At 41.1% G+C, this 14,509-nt stretch overlaps 1 protein-coding gene across 1 annotated transcript in view; it reads right to left on the reverse strand.

Annotated features, from left to right (window-relative positions):
• rbfox1 (RNA binding fox-1 homolog 1) overlaps positions 1-13,250 on the reverse strand; it is a 200,720-nt gene extending 187,470 nt beyond the window's left edge. Inside the window, exon 1 of the mRNA XM_079456771.1 lies at positions 13,091-13,250. Coding sequence (XP_079312897.1) covers positions 13,091-13,135 — 45 coding nt within the window. The 5' untranslated portion in view covers positions 13,136-13,250. The remainder of the gene's footprint in view (positions 1-13,090) is intronic.
• Positions 13,251-14,509: the final 1,259 nt, after the last annotated feature.

Below are 14,509 nucleotides of genomic sequence, written 5' to 3' on the forward strand. Positions count from 1 at the left end.
TCCTCCGGCTGGAACTTCGGGCTGGACATTACACCCCTCCTCGGCTTCTTCTTCTTCGACCGGCTCACGGTGGGTGTAGTCGGTTGCGGAGAAGCAGTGGGGAGCATGGCTAGCTCCGTGCTGGACGAGGCGAAGGGTGCGGAGGGTGAGGAGAGGCCCACAACCCCGATTTGTAGGGTACGGCCCTCGGGGATGGCGGCCAGCGGGGGGGAAAGACTGGGTTGAGCTGAGACACTGGGCTCCGGACGATTCATGGCATACCTGATCAAGTCAGTGAAGCCCAGCAGTCTCAGCATCTTCATCTCCCACCCCGCTAGAGGTTGGTTGAGGCCGCCATTGAACAGGACCATCTGCTCCTGCTCATTGTGGACCATCTCCCCTGCAGTCTCAAAAAAACGGTCCGCAAACTCCAGGACATCAGAGTGCCCCTGGCGTAAACGGAGGAGGCGATGAGCCTGGGTTGCTCGTCTTACCTCCAAGCTGCCTGCTGGGTTCTGTTCGGGCTGGTTCGTTCTGTTATGAGCGTGGTAAGGAGAACCCAAGTGCAGGCAGCAAAACGGGGATAAGGGGTAACAAATAGACTTTAATAAACAACACAGGAACAAAACAAAAACCCACAAGGGGGTGACAAAACAGGGTACACAATAAACTGAACTAAACTCAACAAGACTTAACCATAATACACTAAGACTGAAACAAAACACAAACACTGACTAGACTATACTTAAGCGTATCTCTCAAGAATTTCCGGAGCAGGAACAATAAACAGCAAGGTAACACATACAACGAACCAGCACAAGACAATAGACAAGAGGGCATTAAATAGGGAGACTAACAAAGGAGATAACAATGGGCAGGTGTGGGTAATGTGACACAGGAGGAAAGCAATACTAGGAACGAGAGGGGCGGGGCCAAATGACGAGACAGGAGAGAACGCATATTATGTCCTGATTGACAATAATATGTTTCTCTCCACATAAAACACATGGGCCTGTCATGATTCTGCCCCTAGACCAGAAAATCAAGACAAGAGCAGGCAGAATCATGACAGAGGGAGCTGCAGGTCATCATGGTATGTTTTATTAGCCTACTCCAATAGAAACTGCTTGTTCGGACACTATATTTTACGTACTCAATATGGTTTTGTTTAGACTATGCTTTGATAAAAGCACTATATAAACAATCAAGAAAACCAAATTATTCCTATGAATTTTTGTATGTTTTTGCATGACACAGCTGGCCAGGTGATGTTAACATGGTGGCATTTGGGATGCATGAAAAATTATCGGCATCGGTCGATAAATGGTTGTTTTTAATGTTATCATTGTTAACATTGTTGATGTAGGTACAGTATGTAGATATTTATGAATGTGTAAACTGTAGGAACAAAAGCATCTTATTTAAAGCTGATTGCTGTCTGAATGATTTCTGTCCTTGGACCGGTTTGACTCGTGGTAATTAAGAACACTTTTCTGCGTTGCCCCGGAAGAACATCTATAATTTGTTTACTAAATAAAACATTATACCAGAAAAGTTTCAAAGTAAAAAATCTTTAACTAGTGTAAAGTATGTTTGGTAGAAGAGAATTAATGGTTACTTTGTCTGTAGTGAACGTTTTCAAATAAAAGCAGTGTCCACTTTTTGCCTTTTGTTTCAGTCTCAAAAAAAGGTTATTTTAATATTTAGATATTATATATCGGCCAATATATTGATTATTGGCTTCCAATTTTAAAGAATTAACGGTTAACGCACAACATTTACATATCGGTGCATCCCTATGCAGCAACCACTAGTGTGTGGTTTTCTTCTCTGTATTTTTAAAAAGCTTCACGTACAAAAGAGAGCGTTATGAAAATTAATAAAACGATGTATTATGCATGCCAGGCCAGTGGATGGCGCTGTTGCATAAAAAGAAACCCTATGTGCTTGCGCACATCTGCATACACTGTTTTAATCTAAAAGGGCTATTAATACACTTTGCCGGCGTGTATGTGTTTTATAGTAGTGTGCATATAATTACTATGTCTCCGCTGGTGTAGTGGTGCAATAAATCTACTTTCTTTCTGGAGAAATTATAATAAGTATGTCACACGGCAAAAACATGCTGCATGGAGGCCGCCATTATTGTTTGGGGAATACTCCAAGACTGCAGACTGAATAGATGTGTATGGCGTCATAAAAAGTTTTCCATGTTTAGTTGTATAAACAGCCCGTTTGAACATATTTTATATTGAAGTATATTCAAGGGTGTATAATAAGAGAGCACCTTTTCACAACCCAAATCTAAAGTTGGGCAAAGCGGTTTTACAGTGCAACTGATAAACACACTCTATAGCTGTATGTTGCTGCCATAAGACCTAATTATTACACCAGGACCTGACTGAACACAGTGCACTACGATCAACCAGCAATGCAACAGTTTCTGGCCTGGTCTTAGACGGCCATGGCTTTTTTTGATGTCGCCGAAGAAGGCGACTCATACCTGGCAATTGCCTCTCAAGTGAACCATGCACCTCCAGAAAATGGCCATTTATCAGAAACAAATGAGATGTCATAGGTCAGAACAGCACCCAGGCCTTGCATCCTCCACAGGCTCGCTATTTGTCACACCAAATGAGCAAAACAACAGGCTCTGCCGAACACCGAGGACAGCCTCTCCAATTAGTCAACTTGCACACCACCGCTGCAATCGACATCAGCGAGCCGATATAGTTTCCTTTGAAAATTTCACTTCCATGATGTACAAGGCGAGGAATTAATTGAATGCATGCAAGCTTAACTGAACACATACAAACTACATACAAGTCATGCTCATTTAGAACTTACTCGAGCTGCCTGTGCACAGCTGTTAGAAATCCATCCGTTTTGGCCAATACTGCAACATAGTGTGCTGAATCACATAACTAAACAATGAAATAAGTCACCAGACCAAACATTTTTTAAATATGAATTTATGCTTGCGATTTCAATATTTATCTATTGAAAACGAGATTTAACATACCCAGCCATTTTTTTAAGGAAAATACTGACACATCCTCTGGATGCTCATTTGGGAAAAATGCGCTATCGGAAAAAATGCGCTATGCAAATTGGCAATGTTATTTCCAAAGTCCTTGGAAGTGAAACAAATGAAAAAGTGAGAGAAAATGGGGATGCGGATTAAATAAACCGAGCCACTGATGCAGTGTTGAATGAAGCTTTTATTCTTCACAAATCTTGAGATTTCATTGTTTCCCATGTACTAAGAATTTCAAGGATTTTCAAGTCTATGAAGATGATTCGCCATCCACTGTTAAATTCCATGCTTGTGAGAATCACATTGATATTTTTTAATAAGCGAATTGAAAAAAAACCCCTCAAAATTAACAGAACATCTAAAACACTTACTGGGAATGTTCTGGAACTGCTCAGTATAGGTTCCGTGAAAACAGGAAATTATTTTGATCTTAACCTGTAAATCCTTTTAAACAAGAAAGTTGCATGTTTAGTTTCATTTTTACATTTCATTTAAGTTGTACATATGGTACGAATTCAAGCTATATCTGCTCATGTGATTTCTGTGCCAATGCTCAGGAACAATGCACATAATTCTGTAGAATAGAGTAGAAATGACTACAAATGGTAGATAATAAGATAAAAAGTGAGGGGATTTCTAAATCTAAGAGTTGCAGATGTCCCAAATTTGCATAAATGTGTTTTAATATAAAATAACAGCAAGATCATTTCTTATAATTATGCTATACTCTCGTATGGTGCTAAGAGGAAAATATTTCTGCACTGTATATAGGAAAGCCAACAGCCTAATTTTGAGGCCTGTGTTTTGAGAAAGTTCTGCCACTGTCCTTCATAATATTGTCCTAAGCATCATGCAATCCACAGCCAGGCAGACGTCTGCAGACAGAGAGCACTGTTAACAATGTGGGGAGCTGTTCTTGGCACTTCGCAGCCATGACACTTTGCCCACGCACTCTATCGCACACATGCTGTCTGCTCATTCGGTGCTGGTGGGGGAGGATACCTCGGGTTTGAATGTCAAAGAGTCATTGTATACAAACAAGTCTGGGAAATTGATGATGCTTGCGTATGCACGCTGTCTGTAAAGCATAATACAATTTTCCTGCCATGTCATATTTTGAAGGTGGGGACTAAAAAGGGGACCGGAAATAGCTTCCTACAAAAAGTTATGGATGACATTATTAATCTTAATTTGAGATCTCTGTATCCGTAACAAGAGGAACCGATAAGCCAAGCGCCTGGCAGCGGGCATTCCCCGCTTAAAGTACATATAGCCTGCGTCTCCCCTGTGACACATCAATGTGACCAAAATCTCTAACCGGTGACCTTTTGTACTTCTAGCCAAAAGTTAGCTGTCAGATGGCTGGCATTACACCCAAAATCATCCTGAAGCAGGAATTGATTTTTGTTTCGCAGCAGCCGGGCAGTTTATGGAGGGCAATTAAGAGCTGTTTTCTTCCCCTGGAAGTGGAATCCCTAAGCTGGGGGCCAACCGGTCTGCCAAAATGGCTGTAAGAGGATGTTTAGCAGCTGGAGCGGTTGCTAAATGGAAGCGAGAGCGCTGGTTTGTGGATCTTTAAGGACGTCTTTTTTCTTGGGTAATAATAAGGTATGTGATGACAGCTGCTGCCGTTCCACTTATTGAGTAAGTACGAGCCTTGTCACACAGGAGAGCAGCCCACCATGATGTCACCAAGAACGAAAGATGCAATTAAAGGCTCACCTGAGAGAAAATGTGTGCCGGTGTCTCCGCGGGCTGTTATGAAGCCCTGCATGCTGTTTGTTGGAGATAAAACAGTTCATCGGAAATTCTCTAGGAAAGGCAAAAACGGTCTCAGCGTGAAGATTAGCAATCCCTTGTTATCGTATTCATTAACATAATAAAATAAGCAAATCCAATTGATGGAGTATTCACGTCCAATTGCCTTTTTCCTGACAGGGAAGACTATACAGCATGAACAGATGCCCCTATGCCATAAGAACCTGAAATAGAACCATCATTACGGCAAAAGAGCAGTCTGTACCACAAGCCTGCTCTTTAAAGACCACTTTACAAGATGTAAACACTTGTCAAGCTCTTCCCGTTTCATTTTGTTTATAATTTTTGATTAATCTAAAATATATTTGTTTAGCATTTTGATTCGATTATAAATGTTCTGTTGGTTGTTTTCTGTATAAATGTTTGTGTAGTGTTAAAAAACAAAACAGGAAGTTCTATTGGACTAGCATTAGGTGTAAAGACGAACTTTACTGCGCATGCACGCTTTTGAAAAATGACTTCGTACCAGGCGCGTACGTCAGATTGTGACTGTGATTGGTTACTGACTGAAGTATATATCAATTGCTGCACAAAAGCATGTTGTAAATAGAAACTGTTGATGCAATTGGCCTACACTGTAATCGCCCCATTCACAATTTGTTTCTGCAATTAACTCTGCAGCCGCACACAGAGACGGCAGCGCTATTTTTTAACCTCAACTCTGTGAATCCTGTTTTCATCCATATATTCTATTTTGACTATCTCCCTGACACAGTTGGTTTATGTTTACTGCACCATGTGGCGTTTTATGTGCCATTGTATTGTAATTGTGTATATTGATTTCACACCAACACAGTCCTCCGAGTTGTCACAGGTTGCATAACATTCATTCTGCCTGATCCACTGCCAATTCTGTCTGGCAAAGGCTGTCGTCGCCCATGGAAAAATAAACATCAAAACCTCACCATGCACGCTAAACCGAAAGGGATTCAGGAGCAACCGCGGCTGCTCAACGTGGATGAGGCCCAAGCCAAAAAAGCAGATTTAGAATACATCACACAACCACCGATAAAAAGAATCTCATCTCTCATTGGGTTTACCGTCCGCAGATGAGCCACCCAGGGTTTGAAGGACACGTCAAGTTACGGGCAAAAAGTAAAGGAGAGCATACTGCACGACAAAAATATCTCACAACATGCGACTGATAGAGAGTGGAAGCAACGGAGGAAAACCTGATTCATTTCGAACCGCTGGATAATAATCCACAGAGCCCAATTTCAGCAGATGGGATGATGCCTAGTGGGACCCGAGAAGTGAAGCTTCATGGTGAAACGGCTGAGCACGTCTGAGACGTTCGAGTTAATATTCTCCTGATGGCATCTGTGATCTGCAGGAACCGAAATAGTTGGAAAGCTCTAACTTGACAGAAAACCAACAGCTGGTCCTCAAAAGTCCCCTCAGATGTCAAAACTGTTGTAGCTGTCCATACGGGTCTTTGGTGAGCCCGTCACAACAAGAAACAAAGCCGTCACCAAGACCTCAAGACACGCACCCACCCCAGTCACAAATGCAAAAATGTCAACCAGTTCCATCCTCCGTGGTGCTTTCTTAAACAGAAAATGTATGTTGTCTTAAGGAATTCCATCTGCATAATACCTCATAATCCTGGGATCCGGCGAGCGTCTACGTGACGGCAACTCAGGCAGAGCCCGCAGGAGAGGTTTAATCAAAGGTCAGAACAGAATCTTAACACCATTTACCAGCACGGCCCAATCCCTTATCGGGTTCGGTGCCAAATCCCAACTCAGATGGGAAATGTGATTTCCAATGACTTACTATACAGTGCATGCAGATGAGAAACTAATGTCATTAAACAAATGTGCGAAAGCAACCGTTTGATGCGGTTTTAATGGGAAGGAACATTTTCATTTGTGTTTTGACAAGGCGAACAAAAGGCACGTCCGCGACGTACGGCCATTTATGCAGCCGCGAGGAAAACCGAATGCACGATTTGCCTTTCCAGGCATACTATATATTCAGGCTGTCATGGCAATAGTGATGACAGACAGATTGGGTGTTTGTTTAGAGCTCTGGAAAATGCAGCCTTACACGTACCAGATATTACAAAATAAACTTTACTTATTGCTTGAGCTAGTCAGTCTACGCGCAGCTCCCTTCTGTGGGCTAACCCCTGAACCTGTTTTATTCTGATTCAAAATAGCTGCTTAACATACAGATTCTTTTTTGTTCTCGAGCTTTCACTTAAAAAGATTGAGAACAGCAGTCAATTTTCATCCAGGCACCTGCCGCCTCCCCCCGTCACCAACCCTGCATTGGAATGAAGACGGTACGGGCAGAGCACAAACATCTGGAAATCCTGAGCAGATACTGCCACTTTTACGAGATTAAATAGAGCACATTTAATAACGTTTTACTCGGGGAAGACTAATGTTTCCTTTCAAGGGCATTAGCATTTTGATAACCAGCCGAAGACTTTTCTTCCACACGCGATAAGGAGGGAGAGCGAGGACGCATAGACAGCATGAAATAATTGGCACGCAGCATGAGAAAAGTCAGCATTTAAAAAGGAGAGGGGGAAGCGAAATAAGGAAATAATAAAAAAGGGAAAAAAACATTTCAGGTAGATGAGAGTCGAGGGAGTGCTGAATCGGGAGTTCAGAGCCAGCACGCGACAACTCAAGGTGATTTCACACTTTAAGCAGTCCTCTATGAATAAGTGGAGTAATTATGTAAAAACTGTAAAAGCCATGTCTCAGCACTATACTCCCATTGACCAGAGAATCTGTCTTTACCAAACCTGACATATTGTACTGTACTTTCAAAAGTTGGAGTCAGGTCTCCGAACACTAAATGCAGAAACAAAACCGATCTCATGTCGTCTTTTACACTGTGGATATTTAGGCTGGATGAATAACAATACACCTCAATAATCCTGAATTATAATGTATGTACCTGATCTGAAACTACATAAAATGGGTGATTTGACTTTTGTTCAGTAAAAGATCATCATTTGACTATCATTGGCCATTGTAACCATCATTGTCATCACGCTACACACCAATAAATAAATAAAAATGTCTTCTAATTTGCATTACCCTTATAAACATGGTTTGACTGTATTATTATGTAACCGCTAAAGCTGTGAAATATTGAAGAAACATTATGCAATAGAAAACACTTTAAAAGACATGTTTATTATATATATATAGTAAAATATCTATATTTTATATATGAAACACTAAAAATTATAACCACCATACTTCTTTGACCTTCTTTGTGATCGCTGATCATTTTGCAAATGAGACCCAAATCTCTGACTACACATACCTTTATTTAACTTTGCTTAAAGGGTAAAAATCATTCAGTTATTGACAACCATTGTAATGTGCTTGTTTGCAATATGTCTAGTTTTAAAATCAAAAACTGTCCACAGTCTCACTACCATAACCAAAGTTAAAGCATAATATTTGCATTAAAACTCTGAAACAGCAATCAATCCACCAAAATACCAGGGTTACACTTACACTACTATAATAAAACCATGGTTATTTTGGTCTAATGACACACTCTTCACCCCAAAATGAAAATTCTGTCATTTACTCACCCTCTTGTTATGACTTTTATTCTTTTGCAGAACACAAAGGAAGATATTTTGAAGAATGTTGGTAACTGAACAACGGCGGCACCCATTGACTTATTGGTTTTGTGTCCGTACAATAGAAGTGAATGAGTACCGCCATTGTTCAGTTACCAACATTCTTCAAAATATCTTCATTTGTGTCTGCAGAAGAAAGAAAGTCATACAGGTTTAAAAATGACCAGTGGGTCAGTAAATGAAAGAATTTTCTTTCTTTGGTAAACTATCCTTTAAAAAACGAAATAACCAAATGTATAAAACAGCATTTACAACGTCGCCTAATTTCACTAGTTTTGTAAATATCTAATGCATTGCCCAGCCCTATTGAATATCTGGTGATGAACGACTAGCCTCAATCTGTTACACCCAGAGAAAAACTTTCAGATTGTGTTACGCTGTAAACGAAAATAAAAGTAAAACAATGACTCATCTGACCTATGAGTAAAGCTTGGTGTACCACACCACGGTAAAGCCTCTGGCGGATTTAAGACACATGACTGCGTAGCGGAACCACAGGGTGTTGCTGAGCGGTCTGACAAAACCATGCTGTGCAAAATCACATTGAATTATCACTGTTATCATCACCAGCAGGCCCCATCACCAGAACACCTGAGGACATGGGCCCGACGTTCAACTGTGAGCTTTTGATGTCCATGTAGAATGACATGACTAGCATTCCTCCCTCAAATACCTAAACCTACATGGGTGGATACAGCCACTCAAATCACTTACAAACAAACACAAAATACAGACGATGTTAAGCCCATCACTAATGCCTGTCAGCTAGTGATGTAAATGCTGGAAACACAAGGTCATCATCGCGGTGTGTTTTTCTTCACATAACCGCTTCAGAGCCATTGACCTACGAAGCCAATTCTGATGTGTGCGTTAGGCGTCAAATGTGTTTACAAGCCCTTTCGTTTTACCTGCGATGAAAGCACTTAGCAATGACTCACTTTCCACTTAGGTGATGCTCTAATTAAATCACTGTTTTGTTTTGCGATCTACGGTTTTGTTTAACACAGATTAAAGCAAAGGTGTCACCGTATCTTCATACTCTCATCCCGGTTCGACAATCTGGAGATGCTGCGTTGCTCTGCCCGCCGTGAATGTAATTTCAATTATGTTAAAAATGTCAACCTAAATCACCATGCCGGCATGAGATCTGCAACTGAGATATCATGTGCTGGGGGGTCCTGTTTTAAGAGGATGATTCAGGTGCTAAACACTAATGGCGTTTGAACACTACAATCCACGTCAAATTAAGATCTGCGAACATGTGTTTGGCAATGCAAACAGAGCTGGGATTATTGCAATAAACAGGTCTCTACACTGGACCCATTCTTCATCACTCACTATATACTGGCTATTCTGTCCTCCTCATTTACAGAGCATCTACAAGCAGCTGCATCGATTACACTGGAAACCCTTAATAAACCAGCACAACCAACATGTCCACTTTATTCTTAAAAAGTGCAGTTGCAGTTCACCTCTGGGATTACACAATAAATCACTCGCTTATCGCCCAGCACTGGGCTTCTTGGTTGGTACATCTCATTAATGAGATTCATCACATCTCTGTGCTAAACCTCATCTTTTACTCCAGTAAACCACCAGATTTTCTAGGTTGCATTCTGAAATAGTGTCATTTCCAAACTTTTAACGGTCAATGTATAAAGCCTGCTGCTTCCTATGATAAGTAATATACCTTTTTAGTGGGTTTTTAAATCAGTCATGCTTTCTCTAACATGAAATAAAAATGATAAATACAAAAGCTAATGCGTCATATACCCGTCCCATATTTTTCATGGTCATAATTGTGACATTGTCAAAAAAAGCCTACAAATTGAAATGAACAATCATTTTAACAAAAAAACGTCAACTCAGATAAAAACTATTCTTCAAAACATGTGTTATTTTCGACATTTTAATGCCACCTAAGGTATTAGGCTCCTCGAGCGGAAGCGTTTTACTTAAGGGCTAATATGCCATTATGATATTACTGCCTGGGAGGAGGAATAAAAGAATTGTGATCTGGAATATTTATGAAAAATTGCCAGGTTAGAGCCAGGTTAGATAGCATAGTAAAATAAAGCTTAAGGAAAGGAAGTCATACGCTATTTGAGAACAGCACTATTTCCTTAACAGCAGTCATGAGTTCCATTGAGATTTCAATATTGTCTGGACCCAACGTGGCCAGTGAATGACCGTAAAGTATATGACGGACAGCAGTAAATCACGTCTAATACTTTGCGCAGCTCTGTAATGTTCTCCCTTTAAGTATGTTCCTCTAATAGCAGAGCTGGTTTGAAACCCGTCTTGTATTTCCGAGCAAAATAGGCTATATTTGAAGGAAATGGATACAGAAATTTGAGCCTGCCTTTTTGATAAGTCTGTTTCATCCAGTGACTAAAATGATTTCACCAAAGGTGAATTCTGTGTCTTACAATTAAAGCTGAAGCACCTGGATATAGTAATTTGCTTAATTTGGCTTCCAGTTATTTGCCAATTATACACCTTTACTGTATGGCATTTAAAAAGAAAAGAAAACAAACAACCATAAGAAACTTCACCCTCAACTCATCTTTCAGGACCTTTTTCTTTTAAAACATGGTGTGTTTCGAAAAGTTTCTTATAGAACCATTTAAAAGTTCATCTATTAGTGCCAAATTCATTTGGTGTGGAAAATAACACCATAAATCATCTGAGGCATGGAGAAACCATACAGGGCGTTTTGACATATTGTTGTGCCATGGATCTTGGCACATTTTCTTCCATTTGTTGGCACTGTGTCACGGCCATAGTGATTCAGTCTCCATTTGTTGTAAAAAAACCCCATCGGCATTGTGTGGAACCATCTACGGGCTCAGCTGTTGTTTTTTGTGCATAATATTCCTCTGTGGGAAACCACGTTTTTAAACCATTCACTTCAGAATGAAAATTGGTCTTTTGCCATATACTAAGCAGGGTGCACGTTGCCCTCCTTTATTGCAGCTGGACATTAAGCATTATAATTAGGAGTCAAAATTGTAGGTTCTTGTGCTCTTGTGCCTATATAGCTAACAAAACAAAATAGGGGATTCTTAATTACCTTATTATGCTATTAGTAGTGGTTAAATAGAAAAATGTCACAATAAAACATCAAGTGCAAAGACTACTTTTAGGCAATGTAAGAAATAAATAAGGACTTTGTGTTAATTGTGAAATGACCCTGTTGTGACAGATCCATCGAAACTCCTAGATGTTGGCCTAGATGTACAGTATCAATATTGAACATTCTTTGAGATGACACATATTGTGTCACCATGACCAATCTGTGTTCAAATTCGTGACAGCGCCAGGGACGCGCATTTTGTGACCGACGAATTAGGCAGCTTTCATACCGACCCGGTTAAGCCACTCAGGTGAAGTATTACAAGAGTTGCCTATCTTCTGTATAAGGTTAAGGCCCCTTTTCAGACAGCTTCAAATAAAGCACAGCCTTATTAAACTAGAGGTTACAGTCCCTCTCATAAAACAGAACCCGGGGCGTGTGTGTCCACACAACACCGGTGTAAATCACACACTTCATCATAACCCATTTTCCTGTGTTAGAAAGCCACAGCCTGATAAAATAAAATACTCATATTATTAGTCTTACATGTCATTAATATTATTAAAAGGAAAAAACAACGAGACACAATACAACATTCCGACGGTCCTGTGCATGATGCAAAAGACTACTCGATGGGCTTTTCGTTCTTAATAATACAAAACAAAATAGGCTGAACATTTGTTTATATTATGAGATTGAAAAAGTTCAGTGTCCAAAGCTGTCATTTTGTGACTAAGCGTCTTCTCTAAGCCCACGTCCTTACAATACTCTATTCCCACACCATAAGGCATTGACAAAACAGCCATCGGTGCGTCCGTCTCCAAGTGACAATCTGACACTGAGGTGTCATTGTGTATCTGCTTTTTGTGCCTCCAAATTTTCCCTTTTTTAAAAGACAAATAGATATTTCCAATGCACGGTCGTCCACCTAACAAAGGTGATCTCACACACACAGCACAGCAATGTGAATCTCGCTGTCAAAGGCAGATGCATTGAAACGATCTCAGCGTGAGAAGCCACACAATACACGCAACTTTCCACCTGCCGACGAGCCAGCAACTACCTCAATAACCAACAACAAAATGCTTTAAAATAACCCGCAGAACAGAGAGTGTTATATCTATCTTGGGATTTTACACCAGTACGCCAGGTAAATTCGTGCAAGGATAACTTTGTAATCGATAAGGCGTTTGTAGAAATAGCATCAGTGCATCGGCGTTGAAGAGATGACATGAGGTATGGACCATTCCTTAACTCGGAGATCTCAGAGCATGCCTGTACCCAAACACATGCCATGCAGAAAGCACCTGTCTCTCTCTCTCTCTGAAGTCCCTGCAAAAGATCCCTAAACGCCGCAAACCTCAGGCGTGCATCAAGATGCAAACACAAGCCAAGCTGTTGAGATGGTCACACTAACCTTTGATGTTGCGATAAGGCTCAAGCGAGAGAAGAGAAAACGCGTCGGACTGAAGATTTAACGGCGGCGCACTGAAAGCATCCCACGATTTCGCGTTCAAATTCCTCCTCTAACAAACGCGCTCATTTCCTTTCTCGTGTCTCTTACCTGAAGGGCATCTCCCACGACTGCGATTAGCTGCCAAGATTTCATTGTGGTCGGACAGCGAAAAAGCAAAGGAAAGTGCCTCCTGTTTTCTCAGTGGAGGTTAACCGAATGCGCGCGGAGTGAGGCAGTACGGGCAGCGGAGACCGCGCGAGTGCTAGTCAGTGGACCGTATCCACGTGGTGCCATGTAAATGACTGCATCTGTCACTCCACTCGCCTGTGCCACAGTCATCCTTGCGATATGCTTCTCGTGTTCACGCCATGAAGCCTGACTTTAGTTGCGTTTAGCGTATACAACAACAACTCTAAAGACGTGCACGATGTCCTACAGCTTTTGTGTTTGGTTTCGTCAAAGTAGCGATCTGTCCGTAGGTTTGCACTTGAAAAAAGTTATATTTTTTACATACTCGAATTTATTTGTACTTGAATATATTTTAAATGCAGTTTAGAGATATTGCATGCTTTTTTAATTTGAATGTTTTCATGCTTTCATTTCGGTGGAAATCTGAAATATGAGTACAAACCGTAAAGCCACTTATTGTACAACTTCTATCATGAAATACAATTGAAAAGTGCACGAATTTCTCTATTATCAACCCTGCCGTGTCAAGTACGTGCCCTGCCTTCGATAGGAAATTAAATCTCGTGCCTCTTAACAAATACGTTTAGCACCAGGCCTCTCCCGGACTTACCCCATCTCCTGCATGAGGTCGGGAACCTGAAAGGTATTAGTCGGCTGCAAGGTCCTTGGCAACCGTGACACCTGACAACCCTATGACAAGAATATATCTCCCTTTTTTACCTCGTGAGCAGCAGGAGGTTAGTGTAGATCAGTGTGATAGCAGTCACCACTGCAGAAATCCCGGTGACAGTCTACATAAATTGGGTTAGCTGCAGCCCCCACAGAGCCGCCCGCATCAGGCAGGGAGACTAAAGAACTTGTCATCACTGACCTCTGTGTAACTACATCCCTGCTGGTTTGAAGTGCCGTGAGACATGATGTTTAATATGTATCCCGTCCTGCTCTGACATTCCAATTTCTTAGTGCCACACGATGTTTATTAGGGCATTTTATGCATGCGCTGCGAATTAAAGTTGTTCTTTTTATCATTTCGAATCATTTCCAATTCAGCCGTGTCATTTGAATCTTGTTCCCCAAGTAAAATTATTCACCAATAGCCTTGGGATGTTTATTACCTGTCAGGCATCCTTCAAGCATGTTCGGGGAGTGTTACTGTTCAGCATTTGAATTTCCTAAAATGGTGCACGATCACATTTATACCTCTGGTGAAATGGTACTGAAATGAACTGGCAGAATGTAATCCTTCCATCTGTGAGGCGGTACACCATGGAGGCCCACTTTTTTGTTGCCTTTCCTTAAGCCGTGACGCTATTCCCTCATGCATTCAATACGCGACAC

The sequence above is a fragment of the Barbatula barbatula genome (assembly GCF_947034865.1).
Source record: "Barbatula barbatula genome assembly, chromosome: 5".
In the NCBI taxonomy this organism is placed as follows: domain Eukaryota; kingdom Metazoa; phylum Chordata; class Actinopteri; order Cypriniformes; family Nemacheilidae; genus Barbatula; species Barbatula barbatula.